A 16037-nucleotide genomic window follows, 5' to 3' on the forward strand; every position below is an offset into this window, starting at 1 on the left:
GAAAAAAAGCTTTTAATTTTTCAAAGATCGATTCGGCGAAGATCGATTCTTTGGTACCGATTTAATCGGTGGATCGATTCCTACGCCGGTTGGAAAATCGATTCGACAAGATCGATCTTTTCGAAAAGATCGCCCAATCCTACATGGAACATAAGTTTGTTTATTTTTTTCATTTCTTTCCGTTTTTACTCAGTATCCTGGAACGATTTCCGTGTCTGGTTTTTGACATAATTGATAAGTGAATGTGCGCATGCTGAATTCTATATTCATAGCTCGTGTTTGTGATTATGGTGTAGAAGAACCTACGAATCTGTCAACTATGTTTTTCGATGAAAATTCGTCGAAATAGTGAAAAGCGAGCGACTTTTCTATTTTGAAATAGTAGAAGTAGTATTTTCGTTGAAACGTGACTGAGTTATGTTAATTTTTTAGATGCTCTCGTGAACAGTAAAGGAGGCATTCAATAATGGTATTGGGAAATGTGAAAAACAGTAGTGTTGTGGAATGAAAAGTGGCCGTCTGGTGACTCCAAAGTGGCTGGTATTGTTTTAATAGCTATCAAATAAAAACAAGAGTGTAATGCAGTTAATTAGGTCAAAGCTGTGGCGTAACGTACAATGACACTGATAAACATAATTACTCATAAAACAACCTAAAAAGATATGAGTACTGTAATAGCTTTCTAAAAATATTCACTTTCATGTATAATGAGCTCATTTTTTGACATAAAGTTAAATTTATTAGCATTTGAACATCAAAACACTTTAAAAACATTGATTTCTGAGTCCACTGTTTTGTATTCACATATAATTAGAAAAATAAAAAGCGATTTTGTTATGTACAGAGAGAAGCTTAGAAGAATATAGATTTTCAACACGGGTAAGGTATTATCTTGTTGTGGATATTCCAGCTCGTCGTGTATATATAGGGCGATTTTTGGATTTTCGTTTTTCATACTTTGATGTCTGACAGCTTACGCGTAATTCGTTACATGGGTTAAAAATGTTCATGAATGACTTTTTCACTGAGGTAAGGAAGGAAGATTTAGCAAGATTTCAAGTAATAAGTTTGATCACCGCTACCCGTATTATGGAATTTGAATGAAGGTCAGGGCGATACAGACGTTTACTGGTTAATAGTTATGTTGTAGAAGTATTATTAATCCTTTTTAGGTTTCCAAAAACATAACTTTTTAAAACGTTATATTCCGTATAGTCCATGCCAAACCGATATAGTGGTTCTCATATTTTCGTGAAAATTGTTAGTTTTGTTCTTTCTCGCAAAACATTTGACCCTTTCATTAGGGTGACTATTTCCATTTTAGGATTTTCCGAAAAATCAATTTTTTTCCAAAAATGACTTTTTTTTAAAAATTCATAAATTTTGAATTACTAGACCGATGCGGATGATCGACATATCAAATTAAAGCCAATTACCTTTGTTGAAAAAATACTACACCTGCCGAAAATTCGAATTCTGTTCTCGTTATTATTGATTGTATTCGTTTTTTATTGTTTTCATAGTCTCGGGACGAATCGAATCGAATCGAAATCGAATACGATTTTCCTTAAAGAAGAATTGTGATCATGGTTTGACCACCTCTGATCATGGTTTGCCCAAAAAATGATCCTGGTTTGTCCGGTTTAAGAAATCACCATTTTTGAATGAAAGTCACATTTTACAAGTAGATGTTGCATTTATCATTGCTTAAGTTCATTGTCATATTGATCCATTCATAATTTAGGCTTTCTTCAAAATATTGCCTTTTCTTGGGCATTTTAAAAGTGTTACCCTCAACACACTCAACACAGAGAAACTTTATTTCTGCTATGCGCGAAGGACACAATAAACAAACTGCAGTGCGTCAAGCGGTTGCCATAGAAATCATGTGGACAAAATAACATTATTGAATTGGACAACTCATGATCAGAATTGAGTTCATCAAAATGCATTAATTTAATGGTTTAGCTATGTAAATCTGATACAAATGGTGTGCAAGCATGATATTTACAATATTTGTAAGTGTTATAATCCTTGTGCTCCCGTGGCCGAGTGGTTAGCGTCATAACTAACATGCCGGGTGTTCGGGTTCGATTCCCGTTCTGGTTGGGGGAATTTTTCGTCAAAGAAATTTCCTCCGACTTGCACTGTGATCACGCGTATTCTAGAGCTTGCCACTCAGAATGCATTGCAAGGCGTGTCATTTGGCATAGAAATCTCAACTAAGTACTAATAAAAATGACGCAAGTAATACTACGTTGAGACGGCGAAGTTCCTCTAGGAAAGTTAGTACCATTAAAGAAGAAGAAGAAGAAGTGTTATAATCCAGAAAAGGTCTGAATACGTGCCAAATAATCATCTGGTGATCGATTAAAAGTTAGCTCGAATGAGGGGCGCATTGACACAAATAGAAGGTGTATTTTATAATCCTTTAAAACATGTGATTCCGTAAAAATATACAATAAAACTACTGTAAATCATGAAAAAGACAATTTTATTTATATGTTTTGAAAAATTCGAATACCTTATTTGACACAGAAGCACTGAATTAGAGCATTCAAAAAAGTGGGCAAACCTTGATCATATTTTCGACTGGACAAACCAAAATCATTTACATTATATATATATATATATATATATATATATATATATATATATATATATATATATATATATATATATATATATATATATCACTCTAAATATTAACCTAAATGTGATTCTCATAACATTGATCTGGGAAATAATTTTGCATTTCAGATATACAATGTGTAAAGTCCAGCGGATACATTAGGACGTCTTAAAGATGATCCGATTCTCATTGACAACCATAGTGTTCACTTTATTTGCAAATAGATTACTCCTGGATTTTGTAGTTAGCGGAATGGATAACATTGATTTTGTTAGAAAAAACGATGAGAGCAGCATCAGACCTAAAATGGAATCATTGTTCGGATCTCCGGGTGATAGTACTCAGCCAATATTTTCGGATGGCATAGATGCTACTTACTTCGTTGTAGCTTTGCATGGAGGAGCAAAATTGTGGGGAAGATCATTAACTAGAACGCTTCTGGATATGGGAGCACCATTCTCTAATCCAAAGGGTCCACCGTTGAAGCCACTAATAGTTGAACTACAATCTGACGGAAGGTAAATATTCACTTATAACATGTACAGTCAATCGCAAAATTAAGTATACAACTCGTGCTGGTTTGTTATTGTTGAGTTTCTCGGGGTTAAAAAATAAATAATCAAATGCGACCTATATTCATCGTAAAATCGATACATTTTACTCTCATGTAGTGATAAGAAAAAAATTGAAATGGTCATATTTCTACTTCGTGTTTAAAATACAAAAAAAATCTCTAATTAAGACGTTGCAAAATTGAGTGTAAAGTTCAAGATTTTCTTTAAACGAAAATTGAAATCAGTTCAGAAATGTTTTTTTTATTTAAATCGTTTATTTTTACAGGCTCAGTTACATAGGTTTAAAGGAGCCGAACTCCTTACTGTATTGTTACTAGTATATATACATTTTTCCTTAATTCTAATGTTAATAATATAGGAAACCGATTACTCGCGGTCGACTCGAGATTAGAAGGGTGACATATTTTCTTCAGGAAAAGGAGGGGATATGAGGATATGTTGACAATGATCACACTCACACTCTCAATCACACTCATTACACTCAATTCTTAAACCTATCTTATATCTAATATGTATTTACATTTCATCTTATTCTTAAGAAGGGATCCGATCTCTCACAAAGGAAAAGGAAAAGGAAAAACTAAGGGTATAAGGACAATCACACACGAAGATCGATAGCTTTAAGGAATACATATATTTGGGACATGTAATCAAGGTCTAACCGAGCCAACACGTCTCTCACCGGCATCATGGGCTGCCTTCCTCGGGCCCGAAGGGTGACTACTAAATTCGATCTGGCGACAAGATACAGCTCGCACGACCAAACAACATGCTCGATGTCGTGGTAACCTTGGCCACAATCACAAAGATTGTTGTCGGCAAGATTAATACGAAAGAGTAGCGCATCTAACGAACAGTGATTGGACATGAGTCGGGAGAAGGTGCGAATATTTTGTTCAGAAATGTTAATAGATAACAAAAATCAATCCCCTAGTATTTGGTATGGCCCCTTTGGCATCCAGCACTTCCTGCAAGCACCATGACGAGATTTTTGGTCACTGTAGACGGAAGTACCTCCCAGATCTCCATAATCGTCGTTTTGAGTTCCGCTTCGTTCCCTGGATTTTGATGGATGGTTGGTTCTTGATTTCCCACCATATATACTCAATAGTTCGGTGATTCCGGAGGTGTTTTTAGTTGATTGGGACATAATAGAGCAGGTATTCCAGCACCACGAAGGCAGTTTTTTGCTTCAAGTCATTATTCTGTTGAAAGTAGTAATCACGAGGGAGACCGAATTTCTGAACGGGAGACTCCACGCCATCTATCTTCCATTCGATTCAAAGATATTGTTTTTCGGTTCACCGGGCAGTGTCTGCGGAGACAGGTCTCCCAATGATGCCGGCCACTTCGGAAGTCAATTTTGTTTTAGGATTCTTTCGCAATGTTACGCGTTCATCATCAGAAGATGGGGTCCGTTTGCGTTCTCTACCGGGAGATTTGCCATGGTTCCTTCGTATTTCCACTTGTTTATGATTTTCTTTACTGTAGAGTGGGTTCTTCCGACAGCAACTGCTATTCCGTGCGATGTCTTTCCACGACAATTCATACTTATTATCATTATACGTGTAACAATATCTATTTCCTTCCTCTAACTTGCCATTTTGATAAAAAAAATCAAACATAAATAAAAAACAACACTTCCCAAGCAATGGTTAAGTGTTGACACCAATCACTGATGAATCACACTCAATTTTGCGCTGCCCAGAACAGAGATTATTCTCAACTTTTAGGAATAAACAATTAGCAGAAAGCTTTTCTCGGAATTTTATTGCACGTACAGTTAGTCAAATGTGTGAGTAATAAATATGTATCAAAAGAATCAATGTATTCAAAGTATTTTATACTAAATAAATGGAAAGTATCGTCAAGTAGCATTTGTACACTCAATTTTGCGATAGACTATATATGTTGTGATGTCCTTTAGTCCTAATATTCTGTCCTAATAACAATTCATTTCATATTTTCACACCGTATATGTTGGACCTGCCAAAATTAAGTTGTAGCGTAATTGATTTGTGTCACAACATTTTTCATAGATTTTCATTGGTTATCTCTGATAATTTATTTTGTTTTATAACTTCAAAGATTTAATGATCACAAAAGGCACGCATCACGCTATCACTACCATTACAAAACATCAGGCTTCGCCGGTTACACGTGCGTAGTAAGCTTACACTTACACATATCTTAAGGGTAAAACCTACTCTGGAAAGTCGAAAATATTTTTTTTTCGCGATTTCGGGAGGTTTAGAAATGTTGTGCGAAAAAGGATATTTCGATTGCATTTCATTGCTGTACGAATCTTTAAACGCGTTTTTTTTTCAAAACCATGTTTTTTTTCAGCTGGCTGGCCTAATTTTTTTATAGCACGTAAAAATGAATTCTCCAAATTGTTACATGGCGGTTTTTACAATTGTTCAATTTTTTATGACTTGTTGCGAAAACATCTAATTTTTATTCGAATGGCTGACGTTTTGGCGAGTTTTCAAAAACCGCTACGTAACAATTTAGATAATTAATTATCAAATGCTGAAAGTACATTTCAACCACTAGATTCTAAGAAAAATGTACCACCAGTAAGCAACTGCACGCTCTAGCTGCTAACAACATAATAATCCACATATAATATATTGGCTTCAAGAAATATAAAAAAAACTGGAAGTGGGTCATATTTGTGATATAATCGTCAGGCGGACGTAGGACTAACGTTGGTTTAGCATGCAATAAGTAACAAACATATACTCTTAGACATTTCATCTTTCGAATAAAGTGATTTTCATACCACTTCGTTTAGCCGGATAATAATTATTAACGATCACAGGAGGAATCGATTATTCCTTGGAAAGCACTCGATAATAGAAGTGCTGGTTTCCGAGAGAGCGCCAGCCTATGCATTTCCGAGAGAGCGCCAGCCTATATACGGATTTGTGTGAATTCAATAGCCTATTTTAAAAGCTATTTTTGAGCTATTGTAACAATCTTTCGGGTCAATAAGTAGTAATCATATCATACCATTTCGTTAATCCGAAGCAGAATTATTAACTCTTGAAGAAGGAATGGATTCCTCTTGGGTATCACAGAGCAAACGAAATATCACCTTCCCGACAATTGGAAACGAAGATCGATTGCGGCATTCCTATACAAATAATTTTATAACGCTGATTTCATCAATGTAATTTCTTCGATATGGTGAAATATTCATTACACCATATCAAATAAATCGTATTCTTCACTATCAAATCCATAGTCAATAACTCCCATCGGTATCGAATTATCATCGATACTTCGATTTTCGGATTTCCGAGCTGGCGCCAACTTATATACAAATTTTCGAGCGGAGGCCAACTTGTATACGGATTTTTGTGATTTCAATACCCTTTTTTGAAAGCTATTTTTAAGCTATTGAAACAAATTTTCGGGCCAATAATTAACAATCATATAACTAAAAATAGACACACTTTAGCAATTGTTGTATTTTTGTTTCAGGTTTTCTTCAACCCTTCTCAAGACATTGTGTGACCTTATTGATGGAACACCCATAGTGGGAATAGTGGTCATAGGAGATGGACAAGCAGCAAAAATGATCGCATTTGCAGGAAGTGCAATGAAAGTACCTGTTCTATGGGCGAGAGGAGGAATGGCGTCTTTTCAATCCACAGCAAACGAGGTATATTACACAAATGGAAATATGCAGAAGTATTTGTTTAATTGCATGTACATCATATTAAAACTTCATTCATTGTCATAGTTTTCATTGTGAAAATTTAAAATCTCATTTTCAAATATTAATTCGTGTGAAAAGTGTGTTAGAAACAAAAAATTACTGAATTCATTGCAGCACATGTCTACTTTCCAAGCAATATTGTACCCTTCCGCACGTCAAATTCTGGAGGCTTTAAGATCATTGCTACTACAGGTGTGTATGTTCACATCACTTCATATTTATATGTTGAAAATGCATACATAAATTTTAACTTCAGGCGCATTGGTATTCGTTTTACATATTATCGGACATAAAAACTACAACTTTGCTGGCTGGTTCTGAAGGATTTGTTTTGAAACGAAAACCACTTCATCCAACCATTCTTCAACTTCCAATAGAGGACGAATTTATATATCGGTATGTGCAAAAACAATTTAATTAATTGTTCGTGAATTTTTTCTCCATCTTCTGTCCATAGATGAATCTTACAATTTACAATTTTTTTGACTGTAGATTTCTTGTTACGTTTCAAGTGATACGGTACTTCGTCGATAAATTTAAACATTGTGTATTCCACACCTTTTATGTTTTTCATTGGAATGCGGCATATTATTAAAAGTTAACAAAACTGCGAGCCTCTTTTCGATTTGTTTTTATATTTTTCAACATCGTATGACTATTTTTAGTTGTTACTTTTTGCTTATCTCCATCAATGATCTTTTTATGAAACAAAAAATTATAGACCGTTACTGTTGATATAGGTTTACAAAATTATATCATGTCATGTAGGCTATGGAAACCCCCACTATTCGTTTCGCTGCAGGGCAGCTATTTTCAGAGAATCAGACAAGGGCGGGGCTTCCGATGCAAAGTCTCAATTTTTTCTTGCGATGTCATGTTTCGCTTTGCTTTTTCTCTTCCATCCATTATTTAGGGGACGTGGGGGTAAAAGGGACATGTTAAGGAGAACTTCAAATATATCTTTGGAAACTCATGTTTCCGCAAAACTTTGATGTAGTTTCTTGCAATTTAATATACTGTGTTTCTACCTTATTGTCCAAATATTTTACAAAAAAGTGTTTTTGAATGTTTTTTTTCTAAAATTAAAACAGACCGAAAAGTACAACATTTTTTTCGATGCGGGTACAATGGACATATAGTGGGGGTAATATCGACAGGTTTGTAGTATATGAAGCGTAGAGGTTTATCGATCGCGATAGGAATAATTTTATACAACCAAGGTATGAACTCATCACGAATGTCCGTTAAATGATGAAAAAAAACAGGAAGTGGGTTATATCTATGATATAACCGCAAGGGTGACGTAGGACTATCGTTGATTTAGAGATCATTTGTTTGAAGTTGAATCTAAATCCATTCTGAATGAATGTGTAAATGAATATTTGGGGGACTTCGAAAACGAGAGCGTTACGTTGGAGGCACAAGGTTCTTCACAAGGATAATCTTCAGAAGATTTCCTGCTAACTTCACTTGATTGAAAACTCACAAAACCAATTGTATTTGGTCGCAGCATCATATGAATAGAAAACATTAAAATAAACTCTTTCGCTTGAATGTAATTCTCAATTCCAAGGGGAACTGGCAGATTATTTTTCAGCAACGATCATTTCTTTCCAGGTTTCTTCTCGATAACCAGCAAACGAAAAGAGTTGCGCGCGTGCATGTGTGTGTGTGGCGGCTGCTTCGATGTCTTCCCGGGGAACCGTTTTTCGATGCTGATACTCTCCTGGTCACCTTCTCTTCTCCTTCTGATCGATCGGCTTTTCTGCGCTCCCTCACAGTTAAAACAAACTGATTGCGTTTCAGGTCAGGTCAGGCCAGGTAATGAATCCTTCGATCCCTCGATCCTTCGCCGTTCAGCTCGTTCAGCTCGTCCAGCTAGTTCAGCTCGTTCAGTAACGATGTTGTCTTGTCGATGTCCTCACGGAAATTGAATGCGTTTCATGATGATGATGTTGGATTAAAGAGGCTTTAAACTTTTCAGTTCATTCGCCTCTAAGCGAATGCGTTTCACCACCAGAATATCGTTTCACCACCAGAATATCGTTTCACCACCAGAATATCGTTTCACCACCAGAATAAATGCTTTTTGTGCGCGATTGAATCGAGAGAAGGTATGGTTTACGATAGCAATTTGAAAGGCAAACTAGAGGGGAATGAACTCTCTGAGTTTGAAACTTTCGGAGACTGAGCAATAATCGATTGAAAATTATATAATTTTCGCGAAACGAAACATTTTCCGTTGCGTACGCATACAATATTGGATACGAAAATATCCTACTGATGGGGAAGAATAACCTTCAGAAGCTTTCCTGCTAATTACACTTGGTTGAAAAATTACAAAATCAAATGTATTTGGTCGCTGTGTTATATGGTTAGAAAACATTAAAATAAACTCTTTCACATGAATGTATTTTTCAATTCCCAGGGGAACTGGCAGATTATTTTTCAGCAACGATTAGATTTTTCCAGATTTTCCTCGATACATGAATGTATTTTTCAATTCCTACGGGAACTGGCAGATTATTTTTCAGCAACGATTAGATTTTTCCATTCCATTCCTTCTTTAAGCGTGATTCATTCTGCTTCGGATCAACGGAACAGTATGATAATCATTTCATACAAAAGATAAAATGTCCAAGAGTTATATCATTGCTATTTATTGACTCGAAAAATTGTTTCAATAGCTTAATGATAGCTTCGAAAACAGGTTATTGAAATCATACGTATCCGTATGTAGCGCGCCCACTTGGAAGCCCATTAATCCTATTGGAATGTGAGATGGGGAAGCTCATACTCACGTCTATGCATTATGCTGTACTCTTCCAATTAATTTCGTTTTTGCAGGCCGAACTGAAAAATTTTCAGTTGAGTTAACTGTACTGTAAAAGAAGTAATGCTTTTGAATCCGGACACTGCATTACATTCAAAATCATACCACAGCCATAAAATTTTTTTTCATGTTCAATTTATGCGATTAATAGTTACTAATATAGTTACTGATAGTTACTTGATACTTACTAATCAATCGTATTAATTCAGCATGCACGAAATGTTGTGGCTGCGGTATGATATTGAATGTAACACAAAGTGTCCGGATTCAAATACATTACTGTATAATTACTTCGATGTTATTCTTTTCTCTCTCAGGCTAAGCTAAGAATATAATAAAGAGGGTCTCTTATGGTATATAATATCACGCTTCCTTTGCTTTCGTTCATTTCTTACTCTACTCTCGCACCGTGAGGACTTGTTTGTTTGGGACCAAGAAGACAGCTCGTTAGTCTTTCGGTGGTAAGGCACCATGAAAGCAGCTCGGATAAGCGCACCAGCCGCAGAAAGCGTGAAGAAGCCACATCGCTATCGACCGGGAACTTTAAGTGAAATTCGTCGCTTTCAGAGGTCGAACAAACTGCTGATCCGCAAGCTACCTTTGCAGCGTTTGGTTTGTGGAATTGCCCGGAACTTCAAAACCGACTTGCTCGTCAAACTTCGCGGTTATGGTACTGCAGGAGGCCTATTCGAAGATACCAATTTGTGTGCTATCCACGCAAAGCGCGTCACATTATGCCCAAGGATGTCCTTGGCCCATCGTATCCGAGGAGAGCGTGCTATTAGCTTAGCATATAATCAGCAGCCCTTTTCAGGGCTCCTAATTTGATGTATTAGAGTTCAGGAAAGTTTTTTGCAGGCCGAACTGAAGAGAGCATTTAGCGAAAATCGTGTTGTCGATGACAATTCGATACCGATAGGTGCCATGGATATGGATTTTGATAGTGAAGAATATGAAATACATGACATGATGTAGTGAATATTTCCCCATATCGAACAAATCACTTTGATGAAACTGCATTATAAAGTTATTTGTGTACTAATGGCGCAATCTATAGTCGATTCTAATTTGCGCTGGGTATTTCCTCGGAGGAATCGATTCCTCCTTTGAGCGTTATTAATCTGTTTCCGGCAAAAGGAAGTACTATGATAATCACATTATTCGGAAGATAAAATGAAGATGTTTTCTGCTAATTTCCTTCAACCTTCAAACATCTCTTTCTCCCGTTTGTCGTTTTTGCGTTCGCTAATCCTTTCTCACAACACCCATTTCTCGTTTGAGAAACTGTTGAGTAAACATCGTTTGCCAGTGCGCGTAGAGCGGGAATTCCTAAAGATTCATTGCACCTCTAATAAATTTCCGAAAGACGTGGTCTTACGTTGATCGCAATTGATTGAAAAATCCAAAACGAAATGTATTGGGTCGCAGCAATATATGAGTAGGATGCAAATAATCGCTCGAAAATGACATGATTTTCGCGATGTGTAACATTTTCCGTTTTTCATGTTATGCATCCAATATTGGATACGAAAATTATCTACTGATGGGGAAAAATAATATTCAGAAGCTTTCCTGTCAATTGCGATTGATTGAAAAATCACAAAACCAAATGTGTTTGGTTGCAGTGTTGTATGAATAGAAAACATTAAAATAAACTCTTTCGCATGAATGTATTTTTCAATTCCCAGGGGAACTGGTACGCGGAACGCGGAACGAGGGTTCCGCGCGTGTATGTATGTGTGGCGGCTGCTCCGATGTTTCAAGCGGAACCGTGGCATCACTCTCCTTCTGGTGGATTCCCTTCTGGCCTAAGGTGCACAAACAGGCTCTTGGTGACACCGTTCATCAGCGCTTTCATGAAAAACGAAGAGCTTCACAACAACAGCGACAACATGCTCCAATCGCTGTTCAATTATAACTGAGTGGGTTTACGAGCGGCGCTCGCTTATATACCGATTGGTGATTTCAATAGCCTGTTTTGAAACCAATTTTAAGGCTATTGAAACAAGTTTTTAGATGAAAAAGTAACAAGTATATAACGCGTAGACATTTTATCTTTCGAATGAAGTGTTTATCATACCATTTCGTTCAGTTGTTTAAGAGCTATTAACGCTCAAAATCTCGGTGTCCGGCGTAACGCTTTCGTTTTCGAAACTTTGATTTTATACCCCGGTATAGAAATGAAAGACGTAGTCCTACGTCAAAAACAAATTTATCCACCTAGAAATGATATCGTGCTTTTCAGCAGTATAAATGGACAGGCCCTCAACTATTTTGCTTTTGGTTCCAGTCAGCTTCTAAACATACATTTAGCTATTTGATTTCCATTTATAGACGCAGGGAATTCCTTATGAATAGATTTAACAGACTGTTCACAGTTCACCTCACTCCCACTGGCAACTGTCCGTTTTACCCCACCAGTACAATTATTTCAAAAATTTATTGTCTTTCCACTCAAAAATGAATTTACCTTTCCGTACATACCTAATATCGCTTCTCTGTTAACTCACAAACCGAAATATAACCATCAGCGAATTGAATTTTGATATTAAACCACTCAAAATGCTTAATATCGAAGCAGCTAAAATTACATCCTCACGCGGAATCATGTATGATTTTCGGTTTTTGTTTCCCTTTTCCACTTTCGATCGGTATTCATTGGGTGGCCTAAATATTATAGAATAACATGTATAGGGTGTTCTTATTAACAGAAATCGGAAATTTAAAATGTAACTATACAAATCAACCACCTGTCCATACTACGCCCACTATCCGTATTACCCGGTTTCCCCTATATCTTATTTATTTTTTCTACCGTTGTGTGTGATGGTAGGCTGATAAGTAATGTTAACAGCAGACGAAACAAATAAACATCAGAAGCGCGCCTGGTGGCATTTTCTACACTTTCGTGTACCGGTTTTCTAAAGATTTAATGTTGATTTTTCGTACGTTCCACCTTCTAAATAAAGCCCACGGATGGGGTCACTGTTCGAATGTGCTCTTCCGGTAACTCTTTCATTCCCGGCGAATTGATTGATTGATGGCAAGGATGCAAAATTTCGAAAGAACATGTTGAAATCGAAAAGCAATTTTTATCAGTGCAAAATATCTCCACCGATACTCTTCACATCTTTCTATCGTGGTGCCGCTGTGCCTATGACCGCTGGCTCACCATCTCGTTTGTTTTGATATAGTTTTCGTTCCATCAACAGAAATATCAGTTCATTCTCGATGTCAGTGAATGCTCAAGCCGAAAATATCACCTTTCATTGCGTCCTGGTGAAATTTTCGTTGGTCATACACCCATAAACTCAGTACTCAAATGTGCCGTTGCCCATCGATGTGTGTGCAATAAGCGGCACAAAAATGGGACCGGGGCTAGAAACATACCAGGAAAACATACACACGAACACGCGTTTAAACGTCTGACGCGGTGTCAGTGAGATGATATTTCCTTGTATGGAATTTTGTTCCCTTCCACTGTCAGCTGATGGAAGATGCGTATGAAAATTTCGGGCGTAAATTCTCAGTGAGACAGTGGAACGAATGAGTGTGGGGAATAATGCAAAAACCAAATGTTCCACGTGACGGAGTGTCGGTCGCATGTAATTAAGTTTGGTTCATTTGTCATGAACTGCAGGGGCGTTGGTGGTTGATTTTGATGTTGTTTCAATATCTTGCGCTGTCAGTAAAGTGAGTGTGAGATTTTGCAACTCTGATTGAGGGTGTCGCCACTATGGCAGCCTTCAGTGCTGATCTTGATCCTCAAGATACCCCAAAATGAAGTAATCTAGTAAATCAAATTCCGGAGATCAGACTCCCGCTTGTCAAAAAAAACAATAAACTTTTATAGATTTTCGGGTTTGATTCCTTATAATTTTTTTTTTCAGTTTAGTCCAGTATGTAAAACCAACATTTTGTGATTTAGTTGGTCAATTATCTTTTTACTTTTTATTGTGGTCAGTTTTGAATCACTGGGTTATCTTTAGTTCACGACCTGTAGCCTAGAATATTATATTTCCGTGAACTATATGAATGAATAATAACATTTGAATATAAACATTCCCTATCGTAGGCAATTGGCAATCATTTCGAAATCTACCAGAGGTATTGTGATATTATTATGTGAACTCCATGTAGCCCGTCGTATACTTTTCGAAGCGAAGCGGATGAAAATGCTCAATGGACACTTCATATGGCTGTGGGCGAATACTGTACTTCATACAAACCTTCATGATTCTGCACAGATGCCTTTTGGAATATTTGGTATGGATGCTGAGGAGGAGATTACCAAACATGCAAACAATCCATTCCGATCAGTTAAAACAGAACTTGAAGAGGATTTTTACGACACTTCAGATATCATTCGTCAGTCACATATTGCCGATTTGGTTGAACGTAAAATGGATTTTGAATATTTCCTCCTTAAAAACAAGAAAAACTATACAGATAGTAAGAAAAATATTGACCATCTAAACGATGATAATAACAATTCATTGAATTTGAAAAATGGATATCGGAACGCCAAAGAAGATAAACACAACAATCGGACTATGATTGATCAAAAATATGTATTGAATGGAAGCTTCCATTTATCTTTTATTGATGATTATTCTCCATTTGAAGATGACGGTGCAAACATGCGTAAAAATAGAAGTCGAAATGTCAATCCATCTAATGGTGCTACCTTAACATTCATCGGTACAAGTCCAAACGATCGCAATCACAAGGACAGAATTCCTACAGAGAACAACGAATTATTTGATTGGACGACAGAAAAACAAAAGAATGCGGGTTTGAAAATAAAACGTACTAAAAACTTTCTTAAGCAATACAATGCCTCCTCGTATGTGCTTTTTCACCACTTTCAAGATTTTCCTGTTGGACTTCTTGCATTGAGAGCAGTGTCAATGAAATTGGATCGTCATATGATTCGTTCTACAATTCGATTATTTGCATCTACGTGGGCCAAGGTAGAACAAGAAGACTATGCAGCGCGGAAGCTTTTGCAATCTCGAGAAAAACTAATAGTTAAATCAAATCAACGTTCTGACCATTCCCAGAAGTATAAGCGATCCGTATTTAACAAAACTTATGAAAGTTATGCGGAAATTGTAACAAGTTATAATAGCAGAATTAAGGAAAATGATGTTAACAACAACAAAACCTTGGAATATAGTGGCAATAATGATATTACTAATAAACGACTGTTAGATGTTGACACTGAAACAATTAGCACAGAAAACATTTATATAAGTGATAGAAACGATAGAGTAAATAAAACCATAGCAAAAACATCCCAGAAGAAGAAACGTCGGCAATCGTGGTGGTCTACGAAAGATCATAGTGAATCAATCAAGAATTTACGTTCATACAATGATGGGAATAGCTCATATCGAAATGGTTGCTTCGGAACGGCTAGTTGTGATAATATAAGAAAGAATAAATTATTCACGAGGTAAGTGTAAGTCCAATTGCTTTTTTGAGATTAGAAAAATAAGCTAAAAACCTTTATGGGTATTGTAATTTCAGTTTGTCAGTGTAGTTTTTGGAATATTTGTACTACATTGAATGTTGATTCTTTCGTTTTATTCTATTTCATTTGCCCATTAAATTGTATTTTTAATTTTCTAATGGTTCTGATAGAAATTTGTGAACGTGGGTTTTAATTGCGAATAAATCACAGGAATTCAAGGTGGACACGGCTTATTTACATTCGTTTTCATCACAGAGAAAATCTCAAAAACAGATCCTTATAAATTTACTCTCATTGACAAAAATGAAGTATCAGTAGTTAACCAAATGAACTTCAAGTTCCAATCGACACAAAAACATGGATCAGCAAATAAGATAAAAGAAACTAGAATAGTTAATTTATTTAATTATACCCCTTCATCGAAAAATAACCAGAGAATCATTTGTTCGACTTATTTCTTTTATTTAACGTCATTATAGGTCTGAAGAAAATGGCCAACTAATCCCACACACGGGGTAAGTTGGTCAATATATGGGGCATGTCCATCAATAACTATGTTGTGTTTTGTCAATAATGAGCGTTCTCCTGTTGGATGATTCATTTATTATCAAGTAAAAAAACAAATGTTTTTTTTTTTTTTTTTATAAATTCGTTTATTTTTACAGGCTCAGTTACATAAGTTTAAAGGAGCCGAAATCTTAAATATATTTTTAAAACTATATATATGAACAATTTTCTTAAATCTATGGTTAGTAATGTGGGAAACCGATTACTCGTGGTGGACTCGAGATTAA

The 16037-nt window shown here is 36.2% G+C and overlaps 1 protein-coding gene across 5 annotated transcripts in view; it reads left to right on the forward strand.

Annotated features, from left to right (window-relative positions):
- The first annotated feature begins 263 nt into the window (after window positions 1–263).
- LOC129769999 (uncharacterized) overlaps window positions 264–16037 on the forward strand; it is a 64307-nt gene continuing 48533 nt past the window's right edge. For 2 of the 5 annotated variants that reach the window (XM_055772567.1, XM_055772571.1), the window contains exons 1-6: window positions 264–540; window positions 2761–3150; window positions 6697–6877; window positions 7049–7126; window positions 7191–7330; window positions 13843–15225. In XM_055772567.1, the coding sequence (XP_055628542.1) occupies window positions 2807–3150; window positions 6697–6877; window positions 7049–7126; window positions 7191–7330; window positions 13843–15225 (2126 nt within the window). In that variant the 5' untranslated portion in view covers window positions 264–540; window positions 2761–2806. Of the gene's footprint in view, window positions 541–701; window positions 880–910; window positions 1030–2760; window positions 3151–6696; window positions 6878–7048; window positions 7127–7190; window positions 7331–13842; window positions 15226–16037 lie in introns of those variants that run through there. The other 3 variants (XM_055772568.1, XM_055772569.1, XM_055772570.1) reach the window with 3 other exon arrangements.

This window comes from Toxorhynchites rutilus, chromosome 2 (genome assembly GCF_029784135.1).
Source record: "Toxorhynchites rutilus septentrionalis strain SRP chromosome 2, ASM2978413v1, whole genome shotgun sequence".
In the NCBI taxonomy this organism is placed as follows: domain Eukaryota; kingdom Metazoa; phylum Arthropoda; class Insecta; order Diptera; family Culicidae; genus Toxorhynchites; species Toxorhynchites rutilus.